This window comes from Hyla sarda, chromosome 7, assembly GCF_029499605.1.
Source record: "Hyla sarda isolate aHylSar1 chromosome 7, aHylSar1.hap1, whole genome shotgun sequence".
Taxonomy (NCBI): domain Eukaryota; kingdom Metazoa; phylum Chordata; class Amphibia; order Anura; family Hylidae; genus Hyla; species Hyla sarda.
Window position 1 is genome coordinate 31,001,699 of NC_079195.1, and position 18,280 is coordinate 31,019,978.

At 45.0% G+C, this 18,280-nt stretch overlaps 1 protein-coding gene across 1 annotated transcript in view; it reads right to left on the bottom strand.

The window, feature by feature from the left end:
• The window catches only part of IFFO1 (intermediate filament family orphan 1), a 71,565-nt gene that overhangs the window by 22,882 nt on the left and 30,403 nt on the right, over positions 1 to 18,280 (bottom strand). The window contains exon 2 of the mRNA XM_056529405.1: positions 197 to 257. Coding sequence (XP_056385380.1) covers positions 197 to 257 — 61 coding nt within the window. The remainder of the gene's footprint in view (positions 1 to 196; positions 258 to 18,280) is intronic.

An 18,280-nucleotide genomic window follows, 5' to 3' on the forward strand; every position in this document is an offset into this window, starting at 1 on the left:
ACATCTCATTATTAAGGCAAGTGAAACATGTAGTAATCTAATCCATACGTGAGGCCCGGTATACAGAGCTTGCCCTATACCAATTTCACTCCTTTTACTTATATATTTGACTCCAATAGTGAAGCTGAGATGTTTGAAGCGGGTGCATCAGAAACACAGAGACATGTATATGATCTATCGGAAGGGATTATCTCACCTCGTCCATCTCATTCAACCTCTGCTGCAGCTGAACACGCGCTGTGTACTCCTCCTCCCATCTGCAAGAGACAGACACACAAAGATCAGGAGCCGGGCTTTCCATGAGGACAACTATAGATTTCATTGATTGGCGAAGATGCAGTCAGGAACTAATACAAACTAATAACACATCTATAAATTGTTATATACTCCAAATCCTGTATATAAACCTATTTAGATGTTTAGGATCTAACTGCATACTGTGTGATTATTGAGTTAAATGTATGGACAGCATGCAGTAAGCTCCTAAGCTCCCCCTAGTGGTGGCTGCAGACAGACAGAATTTCACCACTTGTTCTGTGCAGAGGATTTGGAAAAATGAGCTGTGACCTCTACAATATATTAACAAAGAAACAAAATGCGAGGCTAGAAGTACCAAACCTAGGGAAACAAGAACACAGACAAGGCACAAATGTCCAATATAACCAAAAAATCATCATTCAGAATTCTCTCCAAACGAATATTCCCAGCACAATAGATTATGGCTTTTTTGTTTGCACATTTTTCATATCTATTTATCTATCTATTTATCGTTTTATCTTATATTTATCTATTTATCGTTTTATCTTATATTTATCTATTTATCGTTTTATCTTATATTTATCTATTTATCATTTTATGTTATATTTATCTATCTATTTATCTTATATTTATCTATCTATTTATCGTTTTATATTTAGCTATCTATTTATTGTTTTATCTTATATTTATCTATTTATCGTTTTATCTTATATTTATCTATCTATTTATCTTCTATTTATCTATCTATTTATCGTTTTATCTTCTATTTATCTATCTATTTATCGTTTTATCTTATATTTATCTATTTATCGTTTTATCTTATATTTATCTATCTATTTATCTTATATTTATCTATCTATTTATCGTTTTATATTTATCTATCTATTTATTGTTTTATCTTATATTTATCTATTTATCGTTTTATCTTATATTTATCTATCTATTTATCTTATATTTATCTATCTATTTATCGTTTTATCTTCTATTTATCTATCTATTTATCGTTTTATCTTATATTTATCGTTTTATCTTATATTTGTCTGTCTATTTATCGTTTTATCTTATATTTATCTATCTATTTATCGTTTTATCTTATATTTATCTATCTATTTATCATTTTATCTTATATTTATCTATCTATTTATCGTTTTATCTTATATTTATCTATCTATTTATCGTTTTATCTTATACAGTATTTATCTATCTATCTATCTATTTAGCTATCTCTTATCTATATGTCTGTCTGTCTATCTATTTTCTATTTTCAGTGTCACACTGGGATCCCGGCAGGGCCTGTGATTTGGTGTCATCCCCAGAACAAGCTCATGTGAGGCCAATAATGACTTGATTGGCCACACAAAAGATGTGATCAGATGATGAATGGGTGTTTTCTTGTTTGTCGGCTGATTCCTGGCCCTTTTACATGGGCCAATTATTGGGAACGATGTCTCTCTATGAACTAGGAAATAGGAAATTCATGAAATAGGAAAGTGAGCCCTTAGTTACAAACAATGAATCATGGGACTTGTAGGGGGAAGGAGGGAACTCCAACAGGAAATAGCGATTTCACAAAAAGATAGCAGCAATGTTATAGTTGACTCGGAACACAGCAATTTGGCTCCAAGACAAGCACAGATCCTTCCCAAGCATGACCATTACTTTCTGGCAGGTAAGTACTAAAATCCCCTTATGGTACTAAACCCATTTAAATTACCATTGTGTGGCACCTTACTGCACATGAACACCAAGGGCACCATAAATTCAATTAGCCCTATACAGGATGTACCCTGGGGGAACTACAAGGGTATCCCCTATAAATGGACCACAAGTCCAATCATCTACTGCACCATATGCCCTCCAATTAGAATGCAGAATATCTATCTCATATCTATCTATCTATCTATCTATCTCATATCTATCTATCTATATAATATCTATCTATCTATCTATCTCATATCTATCTATCTATCTCATATCTATCTCTATCTAATATCTATCTATCTATTTATATCATATCTATCTATCTCATATCTATCTATCTATCTCATATCTATCTATCTATCTCATATCTATCTATCTCATATCTATCTATCTCATATCTATCTATCTCATATCTATCTATCTCATATCTATCTCATATCTATCTATCTATCTCATATCTATCTATCTATCTCATATCTATCTATCTATCATCTCACTCCTGTCCATCTATCTACAAACGTACATCTATATATCAATAGAACTTTTCTTTTCTCATATTTCTTGTTCTGTTATTCCTGTAATATTTACTATTGGTGATCTGTATAATTTCAAATTTAAAAAAAAAAGGATGAAAAAAGGCATTTCGCTCTATTTCCTTTTTTCCGAGAAAGTCATTACTTTCAGCTATTTATCTGAAATGTGGGATTGGTTTTCTACTATTTCACAACCTATTCAGGGACTCTATAGTAACAGGGACTGTTCCCCAGGACTGGCGCATGGCAAATGTTGGGCCAATATTTAAAAAGGGGTGAAAAGGTGACCCCGGGAATTATAGACCTGTTAGTTTAACCTCCATTGTATGTAAATAGCTTGATGGTTTCCTAATGGATGCTATTTTGGAGTATCTTGTTAAAAATAAATGTATGACCCCATATCAGCATGGCTTTATGAGGGATCGGTCCTGTCAAACTAACCTGATCAGCTTTTATGAGGAGGTGAGCTCCAGACTGGACAAGGGGCAATCGCTGGATGTCGTATATCTGGATTTTTCCAAAGCATTTGATACGGTGCCACATAAAAGGTTGGTGCATAAAATGAGAAGGATTGGGCTGGGGGAGAATGTGTGTAAGTGGGTAAGTAACTGGCTCAGTGATAGGAAACAGAGGGCGGTTATTAATGGTACCTATTCTGATTGGGTGACTGTTACTAGTGGGGTACCACAGGGGTCAGTCTTGGGTCTTGTTCTGTTTAATATATGTATTAATGACCTTGTAGAGGGGTTGAATAGTAAAGTAGCAATCCTTGCAGATAATACTAAACTCTGTAAAGCAGTAAACACAATAGAGGACAGTGCACTGTTACAAATGGATCTGGATAGGTTGGAGGTTTGGGCTGGGAAGTGGCAGATGAGGTTCAACACTGATAAATGTAATGGGACGACTAACATGGAAAAGGACTTGGGAGTCTTAGTCAATAGTAAATTTAGCTGTAGTGACCAGTGTCGGGCAGCTGCTGCCAAGGCAAATAAAATCATGGGAGGCATCAATAGGGGCATAGATGCCCACGACAAGGAAATAATTCTACCGCTGTACAAATCACTAGTCAGACCACACATGGAATACTGTGTACAGTACTGGTCAGACCACACATGGAATACAGTGTACAGTACTGGTCAGACCACACATAGAATACTGTGTACAGTACTGGTCAGACCACACATAGAATACTGTGTACAGTACTGGTCAGACCACACATAGAATACTGTGTACAGTACTGGTCAGACCACACATAGAATACTGTGTACAGTACTGGTCAGACCATACATAGAATACTGTGTACAGTACTGGTCAGACCACACATAGAATACTGTGTACAGTACTGGTCAGACCACACATAGAATACTGTGTACAGTACTGGTCAGACCACACATAGAATACTGTGTACAGTACTGGTCAGACCACACATAGAATACTGTGTACAGTACTAGTCAGACCACACATAGAATACTGTGTACAGTACTGGGCACCAGTGTACAAGAAAGATATAGTGGAGCTGGAGAGGGTTCAAAGACGGGCAACCAGAGTAATACGGGGAATGGGAGGACTACAGTACCCAGAAAGATTATCAGAATTGGGGTTATTTAGTTTAGAAAAAAGAAGGCTTAGGGGCGACCTAATAACTATGTATAAATATATCAGAGGACAGTACAGAGATCTCTCCCATGATCTATTTATACCCAGGACTGTATCTATAACAAGGGGGCATCCTCTACATCTAGAGGAAAGAAGGTTTCTGTCACGATTCGGCTCACAGGTTGTGGATCCACTGTGTCAGCGAGGGATTGGCGTGGACCGTGCTGGTGGACCGGTTCTAAGAGGCTACTGGTTTTCACCAGAGCCCGCCGCAAAGCGGGATGGTCTTGCTGCGGCAGTAGCAACCAGGTCGTATCCACTAGCAACGGCTCAACCTCGCTGACTGCTGAGAAGGCGTGGGACAGAAGGACTAGGCAGAGGCAAGGTCAGACGTAGCAGAAGGTCGGGGGCAGGCGGCAAGGTTCGTAGTCAAGATGGATAGCAAGGGTTCAGGTAACACAGGCTTTGGACACACTAAACGCTTTCACTGGCACAAGGCAACAAGATCCGGCAAGGGAGTGCAGGGGAGGTGATCAGATATAGTCTGGGAGCAGATGGAAGCTAATTAAGCTAATTGGGCCAGGCACCAATCATTGGTGCACTGGCCCTTTAAGTCTCAGAGAGCTGGCGCGCGCGCGCCCTAGAGAGCGGAGCCGCGCGCGCCAGCACATGACAGCAGAGGACCGGGACGGGTAAGTGACCTGGGATGCGACTCGCGAGCGGGCGCGTCCCGCTGTGCGAATCGCATCCCCGACGGCCATGTCAGTGCAGCGCTCCCGGTCAGCGGGACTGATCGGGGCGCTGCAGGGAGAGAGACGCCGTGAGCGCTCCGGGGAGGAGCGGGGACCCGGAGCGCTAGGCGTAACAGTACCCCCCCCCCCCTTAGGTCTCCCACTTTTTTTGTCCGAGAAGTGCTTTACCTGGGACGAGGACACCGGGAGTGAATGGAGGGTTTCCTCAAAGGCAGGGAGTACAGCAGGAGTGGGAATGGGGAGGGAGGGCAGAGGGTGAAGCTTGGCACGGGGCAGGGTGACACAAGGACGGGGGCCATGAGGAGGCACTGAGGCTTGCCTGACGGGACTGGGAGGGGGGGGAGAGGCACTTCCTATGGCAGGCAGAGTCCCAGTTCTTGATCTCCCTGGTGGTCCAGTCAAGGGTGGGAGAATGAAGCCGGAGCCATGGCAGACCGAGGAGGACCTCAGAGGTACAGTTGGGAAGGACGAAGAACTCGATCACTTCGTGATGGGGTCCAATATACATCAGGAGGGGTTCTGTGCGGTAACGTACGGTGCAATCCAATCTGACTCTGTTGACCGCGGAAATGTAGAGCGGCTTGACGAGACGGGTCACCGGGATGCGGAATTTATTCACCAAAGAATCCAGAATAAAATTCCCAGAGGCACCAGAGTCCAAGCAGGCCACGGCTGAGAGGGAGGAGTTGGCTGAAGGAGAAATCCGCACGGGCACCGTGAGACGTGGAGAAGCAGACTTAGAACCAAGAGACGCCACACCCACATGAGCTGGGTGCGTGCGTGCGTTTCCCAGACGTGGAGGACGAATAGGGCAATCCACCAAGAAATGCTCGGTACTGGCACAGTACAGACAAAGATTTTCTTCCCTACGGCGATTCCTCTCTTCCTGGGTCAGGCGAGACCGATCCACTTGCATGGCCTCCTCGGCGGGAGGCCCAGGCGTAGATTGCGACGGATACTGTGGGAGAGGTGCCCAGAGATCTAAGTCTTTTTCCTGGCGGAGCTCTTGGTGTCGCTCAGAAAAACGCATGTCAATGCGGGTAGCCAAATGGATGAGTTCTTGCAGGTTGGCAGGAATCTCTTGTGCGGCCAGCACATCCTTGATGCGACTGGATAGGCCTTTTTTAAAGGTCGCGCAGAGAGCCTCGTTATTCCATGATAACTCGGAAGCAAGAGTACGAAATTGGATGGCGTACTCGCCCACTGAAGAATTACCCTGGACCAGGTTCAGCAGGGCAGTCTCGGCAGAAGAAGCTCGGGCTGGTTCCTCGAAGACACTACAGACTTCAGCGAAGAAGGACTGGACTGTGGCTGTGGCAGGATCATTGCGGTCCCAGAGCGGTGTGGCCCAAGACAAGGCCTTTCCTGAAAGAAGGCTTACTACGAACGCCACCTTAGACCGTTCTGTAGGAAACAAGTCCGACAACATCTCCATATGCAGGGAACACTGAGACAAAAATCCACGGCAGAGTTTAGGGTCCCCATCAAATTTGTCCGGCAGGGACAAGCGGAGGCTAGGAGCGGCCACTCGCTGCGGAGAGGCAGAGGCAGAAGTTGCTGTAACATGGCGGTCAACTGCGACAGCTGCTGTCCTTGTTGGGCAATCTGCTGCGATTGCTGAGCGACCACCGTGGGAAGGTCAGCGTGACTTGGCAGCGGCACCTCAGCGGGATCCATGGCCGGATCTACTGTCACGATTCGGCTCACAGGTTGTGGATCCACTGTGTCAGCGAGGGATTGGCGTGGACCGTGCTGGTGGACCGGTTCTAAGAGGCTACTGGTTTTCACCAGAGCCCGCCGCAAAGCGGGATGGTCTTGCTGCGGCAGTAGCAACCAGGTCGTATCCACTAGCAACGGCTCAACCTCGCTGACTGCTGAGAAGGCGTGGGACAGAAGGACTAGGCAGAGGCAAGGTCAGACGTAGCAGAAGGTCGGGGGCAGGCGGCAAGGTTCGTAGTCAAGATGGATAGCAAGGGTTCAGGTAACACAGGCTTTGGACACACTAAACGCTTTCACTGGCACAAGGCAACAAGATCCGGCAAGGGAGTGCAGGGGAGGTGATCAGATATAGTCTGGGAGCAGATGGAAGCTAATTAAGCTAATTGGGCCAGGCACCAATCATTGGTGCACTGGCCCTTTAAGTCTCAGAGAGCTGGCGCGCGCGCGCCCTAGAGAGCGGAGCCGCACGCGCCAGCACATGACAGCAGAGGACCGGGACGGGTAAGTGACCTGGGATGCGACTCGCGAGCGGGCGCGTCCCGCTGTGCGAATCGCATCCCCGACGGCCATGTCAGTGCAGCGCTCCCGGTCAGCGGGACTGACCGGGGCGCTGCAGGGAGAGAGACGCCGTGAGCGCTCCGGGGAGGAGCGGGGACCCGGAGCGCTAGGCGTAACAGTTTCTACACCAGCACAGACTGGGGTTCTTTACTGTAAGAGCAGTGAGCCTGGGAATTCTTTGCCTGAGGAGGTGGTCATGGGGAACTATGTAAAAGAGTTCAAAAAGGGGTCTGGATGCATTTTTGGAGAATAATAACATCGCTGGTTATGGATTCTAGATTTATAGGGACAGAACGTTGATCCAGGGATTTATTCTGATGCCATATTTGGAGTCAGGAAGGAATTTTTACCTCTAGTATGAGAGTTTTTTTCCTTCCTCTGGATCAACTCATTAGGGTTATAGGTTGAACTTGATGGACTCTGGTCTTTTTTCAACCTTATGAACTATGTTACTATGTTACAACCCGAGTAATTTATTACGTTTTTCTCCCTGTTTTTAGCATCGTGTATCCCTGTGATCTTTTACTTAAAAAAGAGAAGTTCAATAAATGAAAACCAAGGAGGAATCAGCACTGGATATGCTGTGCAAAGATATCCAACAGCTAATAATCTATACATCCCAACCAGAGATACAGCAACAGTCACGAGGTCCAATATAATGCAGGCTCAAGTCTTTATTGTGCTCAAGAACACGTGTGCGATGTTTCGGCTCAGTATATAACTGTATACAGTGGTCCCTCAACATATCATGGTAATCTGTTCCAAACGGACCATCGTTTGTTGAAACCATCGCATGTTAAGGGATCCGTGCAATGTAAAGTATAGGACAGTGGTTTACAACCTGCGGACCTCCAGATGTTGCAAAACTACAACACCCAGCATGCCCGGACAGCCGTTGGCTGTCCGGGCATGCTGGGTGTTGTAGTTTTGCAACATCTGGAAGTCCGCAGGTTGTAGACCACTGTTAGAGAAAGTTGTACTCACCTGTCCCCGCCGCTCCGGACCGTCACCGCTCGTCACCGCTGCCCTGGATGTCGCCGTCCATCGCTGTCACCGCGTCCACGAGGTGTCCCCGACGCTCCAGCAAGACCTCTGCTTCCGCGCTCTCAGTCGCCGCCATCACGTCGCTACGCACGCCGCTCCTAGTGGATGACAGGACGGCGTGCGCAGCGACGTGATGACGACGATGGAGAGCACCGACGATGCAGAGGATCCCAAAGAGGACGCGCCGGAGCCCCGAGGACAGGTAAGTGATCATCAGCGGACCACACGGGGCACCGTAAACGGCTATCCGGTGTCAGCTGAAGCAGTCTGCGCTGCCGGATAGCCGTTTATGCGATGGCCCCGACATAAAAAAGCATCGTATGTTGATGCTGCCTCTGAGAGGGCATCGCATGTTGAAATTATCGTATGTCGGGGCCATCGTAGGTCGGAGGGTCACTGTATATATTCTAGGGATCGACCGATATCGTTTTTTTAGGGCAGATACCGATAATCGGTGGAGGTTAGGGCCGATAGCCGATAACCTATACCAATATTCCGGTATAAGTTATCGGCTATTTATCCCCCACGACACAGCTGCAGATCATTGATTTAAAGCGGGCGCTTTAAATCAATGCACTGCAGTGGCTTTTGCGGTGCCATGGGCCGCCGCCGCCGCCACCCTCTTCTCTCCCCCTGCCTGTCCGGGGGTCCTGAGACCTAGCACCACACCGCACCCCCGACCCGCCGCACCGCGACCGCCCCCCCTGACCCGCCCCGACCCCATTGCCTCCCCCATCCCAGGTTTTATAATTACCTGTTCCCGGGGTCCACTCTACATCTGGCTCCGGTGGCGTCCTCCTGAACTGTCACTGTGCGCACTGACGGTGACGTCACGTCGCGCACGTCACTGCGCACAGTGTAACGCAGGACACAGCAGGAGCAAGAAGAAGCGTGGGCTCCGGGAACAGGCAATTATAAAACCGGGGATGGGGGAGGCAATGGGGCCGCGGCGGTGCGGTGGGGGGTGTGACGCGGTGCGGTGGGGAGGGTCAGAGGGGGGGGGGGGGTAAGGTAATTGCCAAAACCGATAATGCCCAAAATCGTGATTATCGGCCGATAATATCGGCTATGCCGATAATCGGTCGATCCCTAATATATTCCCACAATTTTTTGATAAATGAGGACCAATGAGTCAGATCATAGGAATGAGATAACAAGAAACATGAGAAAACGCGAATAGTTCAGAGATGTATACATGTATATGTGAGTCATCTGATCATTCTTGAGATACTTTCAGGGGTTTTCTCCTCTTACAACAGTACAGGTGATAAACATCAAAATTTCTGGGGGGCCCAAAACTGGGACCCCATGATTTATTAGTACAGGGGATACGAGCCCTGCGCCCCTCTGCTCCAGCATTCTGCGGTGGTCACACACATGCACTAACACTATACAACTTTCTGGATGATTCGGAAATAGAGTGAAAAGCAAATCCTGTTATTATCCTCTATTACTAATTTATTACTATTATTAATGACCGAGTCCTGTGAGGGGGGGGGGGGGGGGGGGGGAATCTGTGTTTCCTAAAGTTCAGCGGGAGATTTAAAAGATGCAGTTGACACGACAGGTTCCTCCCCGTCTCCCCCTGGGGTGCGTTCTCTGCCCCCCTCTGCAGACAGTAGGCCTCAGGGCCCAAACACTGCGCAGCTGCATAGTGTGTGTGTGTGACAGCTGTGCTCGGGGCCGTGGTGTAGGAGATGGACGATCTGCTGAGGTAGCAGTAACTCATACACATAAATGAGTTTAAAGAATGATGCAGCGGAAACCGAACAACACCGCAGTTATAATGTTACAGGAACGACCGGAAGCGCTCATGTGAGAGAGGGGTGAAAAGTCATGCAAGAGAACAACGTTTCTCATAGCAACCACTCAGGTCGCTGCTATCGTTTTCTATGAGTAACCTGCGTATTTTGTTAGGGCGCTTTCACACCACATTTTGTACTTACGGTTCCCGAATACGGCTGGGAGGAGGGGGCGGGGCTTAATCTGGGCACCCCCCACTCAGCCGTATTCGGGAACCATATTTAATGCATGTCTATGAGCCGACCGGAGTGAACCGCAGCCTCCGGTCGGCTGCGTTTTTGGCCGGATGCGGTTTCCCGACCGCAGGCAAAAACGTGGTCAACCGCGTTTTTGCCTACGGTCGGGAAACCGCATACGGCCGAAAACGCAGCCGACCGGAGGCTGCGGTTCACTCCGGTCGGCTCATAGACATGCATTAAATACGGATCCCGAATACGGCTGAGTGCGGGCGCCGCGATTAAGCCCGGCCCCCCTCCTCCCATCCGTATTCGGGAACCGTAAGTACAAAATGTGGTGTGAAAACACCCTTACAGATATTCCACAGCTGATTTCGCTACCCATTAGCTTTAAAGGGGTACTCCCGTGGAAGTTTTTTTTTTTTTAATCAACTGGTGCCAGAAAGTTAAACAGATTTGTAAATTACTTCTATAAAAAAATCTTAATCCTTCAAGTACTTATTAGGGGGCTGTATACTACAGAGGAAATGCTTTTCTTTTTGGATTTCTCTTCTGTCACGACCACAATGCTCTCTGCTGACCTCTGCTGTCCATTTTAGGAATTGTCCAGAGCAGCATATGTTTGCTATGGGGATTTTCTAAAATGGACAGAGGTGTCAGCACCGTGGTCATGACAGAAGAGAAATCCAAAAAGAAAAGCATTTCCTCTTTAGTATACAGCTGCTAATAAGTACTGGAAGGATTAAGATTTTTTTAATAGAAGTCATCTACAAATCTGTTTAACTTTCTGGCACCAGTTGATTTAAAAAAAAAAAAAAAAGTTTTCCACCGGAGTACCCTCTTAATGGGTATCTGAATCTGAAGCCAAATACTCAGCAAAATATGAACATAAACTTAGAAGGGGATCACATGGTGAAGATTCCAGAGCAGGGACGTCCACACATAGACATGAAAGGGGGCTTGAGTCCCTGCCTTTTTTCTACAACTGTCCTTTGATGCCCTGTTGACAGGCATATTATTGCATTTTTCAGTGATTTGCGCAAGATCGAAGTAAAATCGTACAAAAATGCAATCAATTATGTCACAGTACAGAGATATTACACACACAGTGATGTCACAGTACAGAGATATTACACACAGGGATGTCACAGTACAGGGATAATACACACAATGATGTCACAGTACAGGAATAATACACACAGTGATGTCACAGTACAGGGATAATATACACAATGATGTCACAGTACAGGGATAATACACACAATGATGTCACAGTACAGGGATAATACACACAGTGATGTCACAGTACAGGGATAATACACAATGATGTCACAGTACAGTGATAACACACACAATGATGTCACAGTACAGGGATAATATACAATGATGTCACAGTACAAGGATAATACACAATGATGTCACAGTACAGGGATAATATACACAGTGATGTCACAGTACAGGGATAATGCACACAGTGATGTCACAGTACAGAGATAATACACACAGTGATGTCACAGTACAGGGATAATACACACAATGATGTCACAGTACAGGGATAATACACACAATGATGTCACAGTACAGAGATAATACACAATGGTGTCACAGTACAGGGATAATACACACAATGATGTCACAGTACAGGGATAATACACAATGATGTCACAGTACAGAGATAACACACACAATGATGTCACAGTACAGGGATAATACACAATGATGTCACAGTACAAGGATAATACACAATGATGTCACAGTACAGGGATAATATACACAGTGATGTCACAGTACAGGGATAATACACAGTGGTGTCACAGTACAGGGATAATACACACAGTGATGTCACAGTACAGGGATAATACACAATGATGTCACAGTACAGGGAAAATACACACAGTGGTGTCACAGTACAGGGATAATACTCACAGTGATGTCACAGTACAGGGATAATATACACAGTGATGTCACAGTACAGGGATAATATACACAGTGGTGTCACAGTACAGGGATAATATACACAGTGATGTCACAGTACAGGCATAATGCACAGTGATGTCACAGTACAGGCATAATGCACAGTGATGTCACAGTACAGGGATAATACACACAGTGATGTCACAGTACAGGGATAATACACACAGTGATGTCACAGTACAGGGGTAATACACATAGTGATGTCACAGCACAGGGATAATACACACAGTGATGTCACAGTACAGGGATAATACACACAGTGATGTCACAGTACAGGGATAATACACACAGTGATGTCACAGTACAGATATACTACACAGTGATGTCACAGTACAGGGAAAATACACACAGTTTTTAGGGGGCTGTATACTACAGAGGAAATGCTTTTCTTTTTGGATTTCTCTTCTGTCACGACCACAATGCTCTCTGCTGACCTCTGCTGTCCATTTTAGCAAACATATGCTGCTCTGGACAATTCCTATGGGGATTTTCTAAAATGGACAGCAGAGGTGTCAGCACTGTGGTCATGACAGAAGAGAAATCCAAAAAGAAAAGCATTTCCTCTTTAGTATACAGCTGCTAATAAATACTGTAAGGATTAAGATTTTTTAATAGAAGTCATTTACAAATCTGTTTAACTTTCTGGCACCAGTTTATTTAAAAAAAAAAAAAAAATTACAAAAAAAAAAAGTTTTCCACCGGAGTACCCTCTTAATGGGTATCTGAATCTGAAGCCAAATACACAGCAAAATATGAACATAAACTTAGAAGGGGATCACATGATGAAGATTCCAGAGCATGGACGTCCACACATAGACATAAAAGGGGGCTTGAGTCCCTGCCTTTTTTCTACAACTGTCCTTTGATGCCCTGTTGACAGGCATATTATTGCATTTTTCAGTGATTTGCGCAAGATCGAAGTAAAATCGTATAAAAATGCAATCAATTATGTCACAGTACAGAGATATTACACACACAGTGATGTCACAGTACAGGGATAATACACACAATGATGTCACAGTACAGGCATAATACACAGTGATGTCACAGTACAGGGATAATATACACAGTGGTGTCACAGTACAGGGATAATATACACAGTGATGTCACAGTACAGGAATAATACACAATGATGTCACAGTACAGGGATAATATACACAGTGATGTCACAGTACAGGGATAATACACAGTGATGTCACAGTACAGGGATAATACACAGTGATGTCACAGTACAGGGATAATACACAGTGATGTCACAGTACAGGGATAATATACACAGTGATGTCACAGAACAGGGAGAATACACAGTGATGTCACAGTACAGGTATAATATACACAGTGATGTCACAGTACAGGGATAATACACACAGTGATGTCACAGTACAGGGATAATATACCCAGTGATGTCACAGTACAGGGATAATACACACAGTGATGTCACAGTACAGGGATAATACACAATGATGTCACAGTACAGGGATAATACACTGATGTCACAGTACAGAGATAACACACACAATGATGTCACAGTACAGGGATAATATACACAGTGATGTCACAGTACAGGGATAATACACACAGTGATGTGACAGTACAGAGATAATACACAATGATGTCACAGTACAGGAATAATACACACAGTGATGTGACAGTACAGAGATAATACACAATGATGTCACAGTAACGGGATAATACACACAGTGATGTCACAGTAAAGGGATAATACACAATGATGTCACAGTACAGGGATAATACACAGTGATGTCACAGTACAGAGATAACACAGACAATGATGTCACAGTACAGGGATAATACACACAATGATGTGACAGTACAGAGATAATACACAATGGTGTCACAGTACAGGGATAATACACACAATGATGTCACAGTACAGGGATAATACACAATGATGTCACAGTACAGAGATAACACACACAATGATGTCACAGTACAGGGATAATACACAATGATGTCACAGTACAGGGATAATACACACAGTGATGTCACAGTACAGGTATAATACACACAGTGATGTCACAGTACAGGGATAATACACAATTATGTCACAGTACAGGGATAATACACAATGATGTCACAGTAAAGAGATAACACACACAATGATGTCACAGTACAGGGATAATACACAATTATGTCACAGTACAGAGATAATACACACAGTGATGTCACAGTACAGGGATAATACACACAGTGATGTCACAGTACAGGGATAATACACAGTGGTGTCACAGTACAGGGATAATACACACAGTGATGTCACAGTACAGGGATAATACACAGTGATGTCACAGTACAGGGAAAATACACACAGTGGTGTCACAGTACAGGGATAATACTCACAGTGATGTCACAGTACAGGGATAATATACACAGTGATGTCACAGTACAGGGATAATACACACAGTGATGTCACAGTACAGGGATAATACACACAGTGATGTCACAGTACAGGGATAATACACACAGTGATGTCACAGTACAGGCATAATACATAGTGATGTCACAGTACAGGGATAATACACACAGTGATGTCACAGTGCAGGGATAATATACACAGTGATGTCACAGTACAGGAATAATACACAGTGATGTCACAGTACAGGAATAATACATACAGTGATGTCACAGTACAGGGATAATACACACAGTGATGTCACAGTACAGGGATAATACACAGTGATGTCACAGTACAGGGAAAATACACACAGTGATGTCACAGTACAGGGAAAATACACACAGTAATGTCACAGTACAGGGATAATACACACAGTGATGTCACAGTACAGGGATAATACACACAGTGATGTCACAGTACAGGGAAAATACACACAATGATGTCACAGTACAGGGATAATACACAGTGATGTCACAGTACAGGGATAATACACACAGTGATGTCACAGTACAGGGATAATACACACAGTGATGTACAGTACAGGGATAATACACAGTGATGTCACAGTACAGGGATAATACACAGTGATGTCACAGTACAGGGAAAATACACAGTGATGTCACAGTACAGGGAAAATACACACAGTGATGTCACAGTACAGGGATAATACACAGTGATGTCACAGTACAGGGATAATACACACAGTGATGTCACAGTACAGGGATAATACACACAGTGATGTCACAGAACAGGGATAATACACAGTGATGTCACAGTACAGGGATAATACACACAATGATGTCACAGTACAGGGATAATACATACAGTGATGTCACAGTACAGGAATAATACACTGATGTCACAGTACAGAGATAATACACAGTGATGTCACAGTACAGGGATAATACACAGTGATGTCACAGTACAGGGATAATACACACAGTGATGTCACAGTACAGATATACTACACACAGTGTTTTTTCTTGAACCCCTTCCCTCGTCCCTGTTCAAGAGTGACTGAAAATTTGCAGCAAAATCTGGATTTTTCAATCTCAATGTGAACTTAGCTGCAAATTGCATTCTGGCCTTTGGTCACTTTAAAGCTTTGCCTTTAAAATGTTGCTGTCATTTGTTAACATACAGTATTTGTGGTGAGGGTGTGATGAGGGCAGATGGAATTACCCTAGAGGCAGATGGCATTAACCCCTTGTGTTTGTGACGCCAGGGCGTGGTTTATCCTCTACACCACCCGACGGAATACCGTTGGATCCTGGGCTAGGCACGGGGGCAAATAATGACTCTGACGCCAAGTTACGGAACAACGTCAGCTTTACTGAGTCAGACAGGTGTAACAGTCTATACAGCTTGGCTAGGCCCATGGAGGTGACTCCAGAGACCACAGGGCTTACTGGGACTTATGGTGGACTGTGACAATTTGCTGCCGAGCCACGCTGACTGAAGACAGATCTATTTGGACTGACTTGACTATGACAGACTATGACTGACTTCACCCCTTCTGTAGCTTACCAGGCTTTGACTTGACCTGTGGGGTAGTGGACTTTAGGATCCGTGGCTGCGTGGTAGACTTTTGGCCACTTTAGGACTCCAGACACAAACCTAGGACTTGACCTTACTGCAACTCAGCATACAAGAGCGAAAGAGCGTAAGAGAGAGAGCTAGCTCCACCCAGGGCTTATATTGGGGAGGCTAGGAGGGGTCCCATAGGTCACCCTTAGGTCACATGGTCAATGATACCTCACTGGGTTACAATCACATGACAACAGGTCTTAAAGCTATAACACATTTTATGTACATGATATGGTATAACATAGATATTTAAGGGAGTAGGTAGAATACAAGTGCAGGAGGGGCCAGGGGTCACTGTATGGAGTCTGCCAAACAGGGCAGCTAGGGTACAGGGGTGCAACTCTTGTACTGGGCCACCACATTTTTAATAAGTTCACCAGTAGCTGTCCCCTGGCTTTGGACTGTCTCGGGCAGCCTGGCAGCACAAGGTGTTGGGGCCACTAAAGTTCTATTGTTAAATTAATTATGTGTATTGTAATGTCAGAGAGTATATTTTCTTAAATTCATTCTGTTCTATGTATATATGTTTTATATGTTCTTGTAACTTTAAGAGTTCAACTCATGAGACCTTGCAGTGTACCCCATGTGACTCTCCTGCCAATGAGAACCCCTAAAGTTTCCCAAGTATAGTGAGGTGCAGGGGAGGAGTCAGTCAGTCTAGTTCCAACAAGACTCCTGAGCGACAGCTTGGCTCAGGTGTGCTGTGTGTCGTGTGCTCTGACGAGAGGCCCTGCAAGTATTACTCACAATAAGGAAATTCATGCCTCGGTCTTCAGTACCTTGACAGGACCAGGATTCAATCTCCAGTCTCACAAGTCAGTATTAAAGGGGTATTCCGGGCAAAAACATTTTATCCCCTATCCAAAGGATAGGGGATAAGATGTCTGATTGTGGGGGGCTCGCCGCTGGAACCACCTGCGTTCTCCCTGCAACTCCGGCATTCTATGCGGTAGCTGCTTCTCCAGTTTCCGGGACTGGAGACGTGACGTCACGCCATGTCCCCTCCATTCGTGTCTATGGGAGGGGGCGTGATGGCCAGCTGCCACGCCCCCTGCATTTATGTCTATCGGAGGGGGCGTGACGGCCGTCAAGCCCCCTCCCATAGTGGAGACGCAGCTCCAGCATTGAATGCGGGTGCTGCAGGGAGATCGCGGGGGGTTCCAGCGGCAAGCCCCCCCCCCCCCGTGATCAGACATCTTTTCCCCTATCCTTTGGATAGGGCATAAAATATTTTTGCCCGGAATACCCCTTTAATCTGTTTGGTGTAAGCACCACAAGTCTCAGCAAGGCAGCAGGGCTCCCAAGGGGTTACGCTGCTCTCTCACATCAAAAGCTAGCTGTTTGTGTATTACCATCTGCACCATCTCAGTAAAGACAGTTATCCGTAACCTGACGTCGGTGTGTTCATTTACTCCCCGTCTCTGGCCCAGGAGAAGCTGTCTCGGACCACGTATAAGATAACGGTGCCCTGGCGTCACAAAGTGATCAGGAATTTCCACCAACACCCCTGTGGCACCACACTCCTATTAGACAATTTGTATGGAAACCCATAGAAAATCACTATTATAAACTCACAGGAGTCTCTCTAACGGCAACTCTGCTGTCTGATCCCAGTAGTCCTGCATTACCTGACAGGAGAAACAGTCAGGTTTGAGTGACAGAGGCTCCTGGCTCCGGCCACTCATTGTTCAAACTTCTAGCCGTGGAAAGAAGAACAGACAGCAAAAAGGCAAACTAAAACAAACATAATGGGGGAGATTTATCAAAACCTGTGTAGAGGAATAATGGTGCAGTTGCCCATAGCAACCAATCAGATTGTTTCTTTTATTTTTCCCAGGCCTCTTTAAAAATGAAAGAAGCGATCTGGTTGCTATGGGCAACTGCACCACTCTTCCTCTATACAGGTTTTGATAAATCTCCCCCAATGTCACCAAACACTATGTTTTTACTATAGTCCACCTTATGGAGCAGATTGTAAAAATTTTTATCAATTGACAGTGACAATTTTGTGACAAAACTTTATTTATAATTTACACCATACAATTTGCATGCCTGGGTCCTGGAGACTGAGTGGGCCCAAAGGTCCATCTGCCACATATAAGAAGAAGACCAATACTCAGGGCCCGCACCCAGGCGGCTGAGGAGTAGAGTTACATTTTT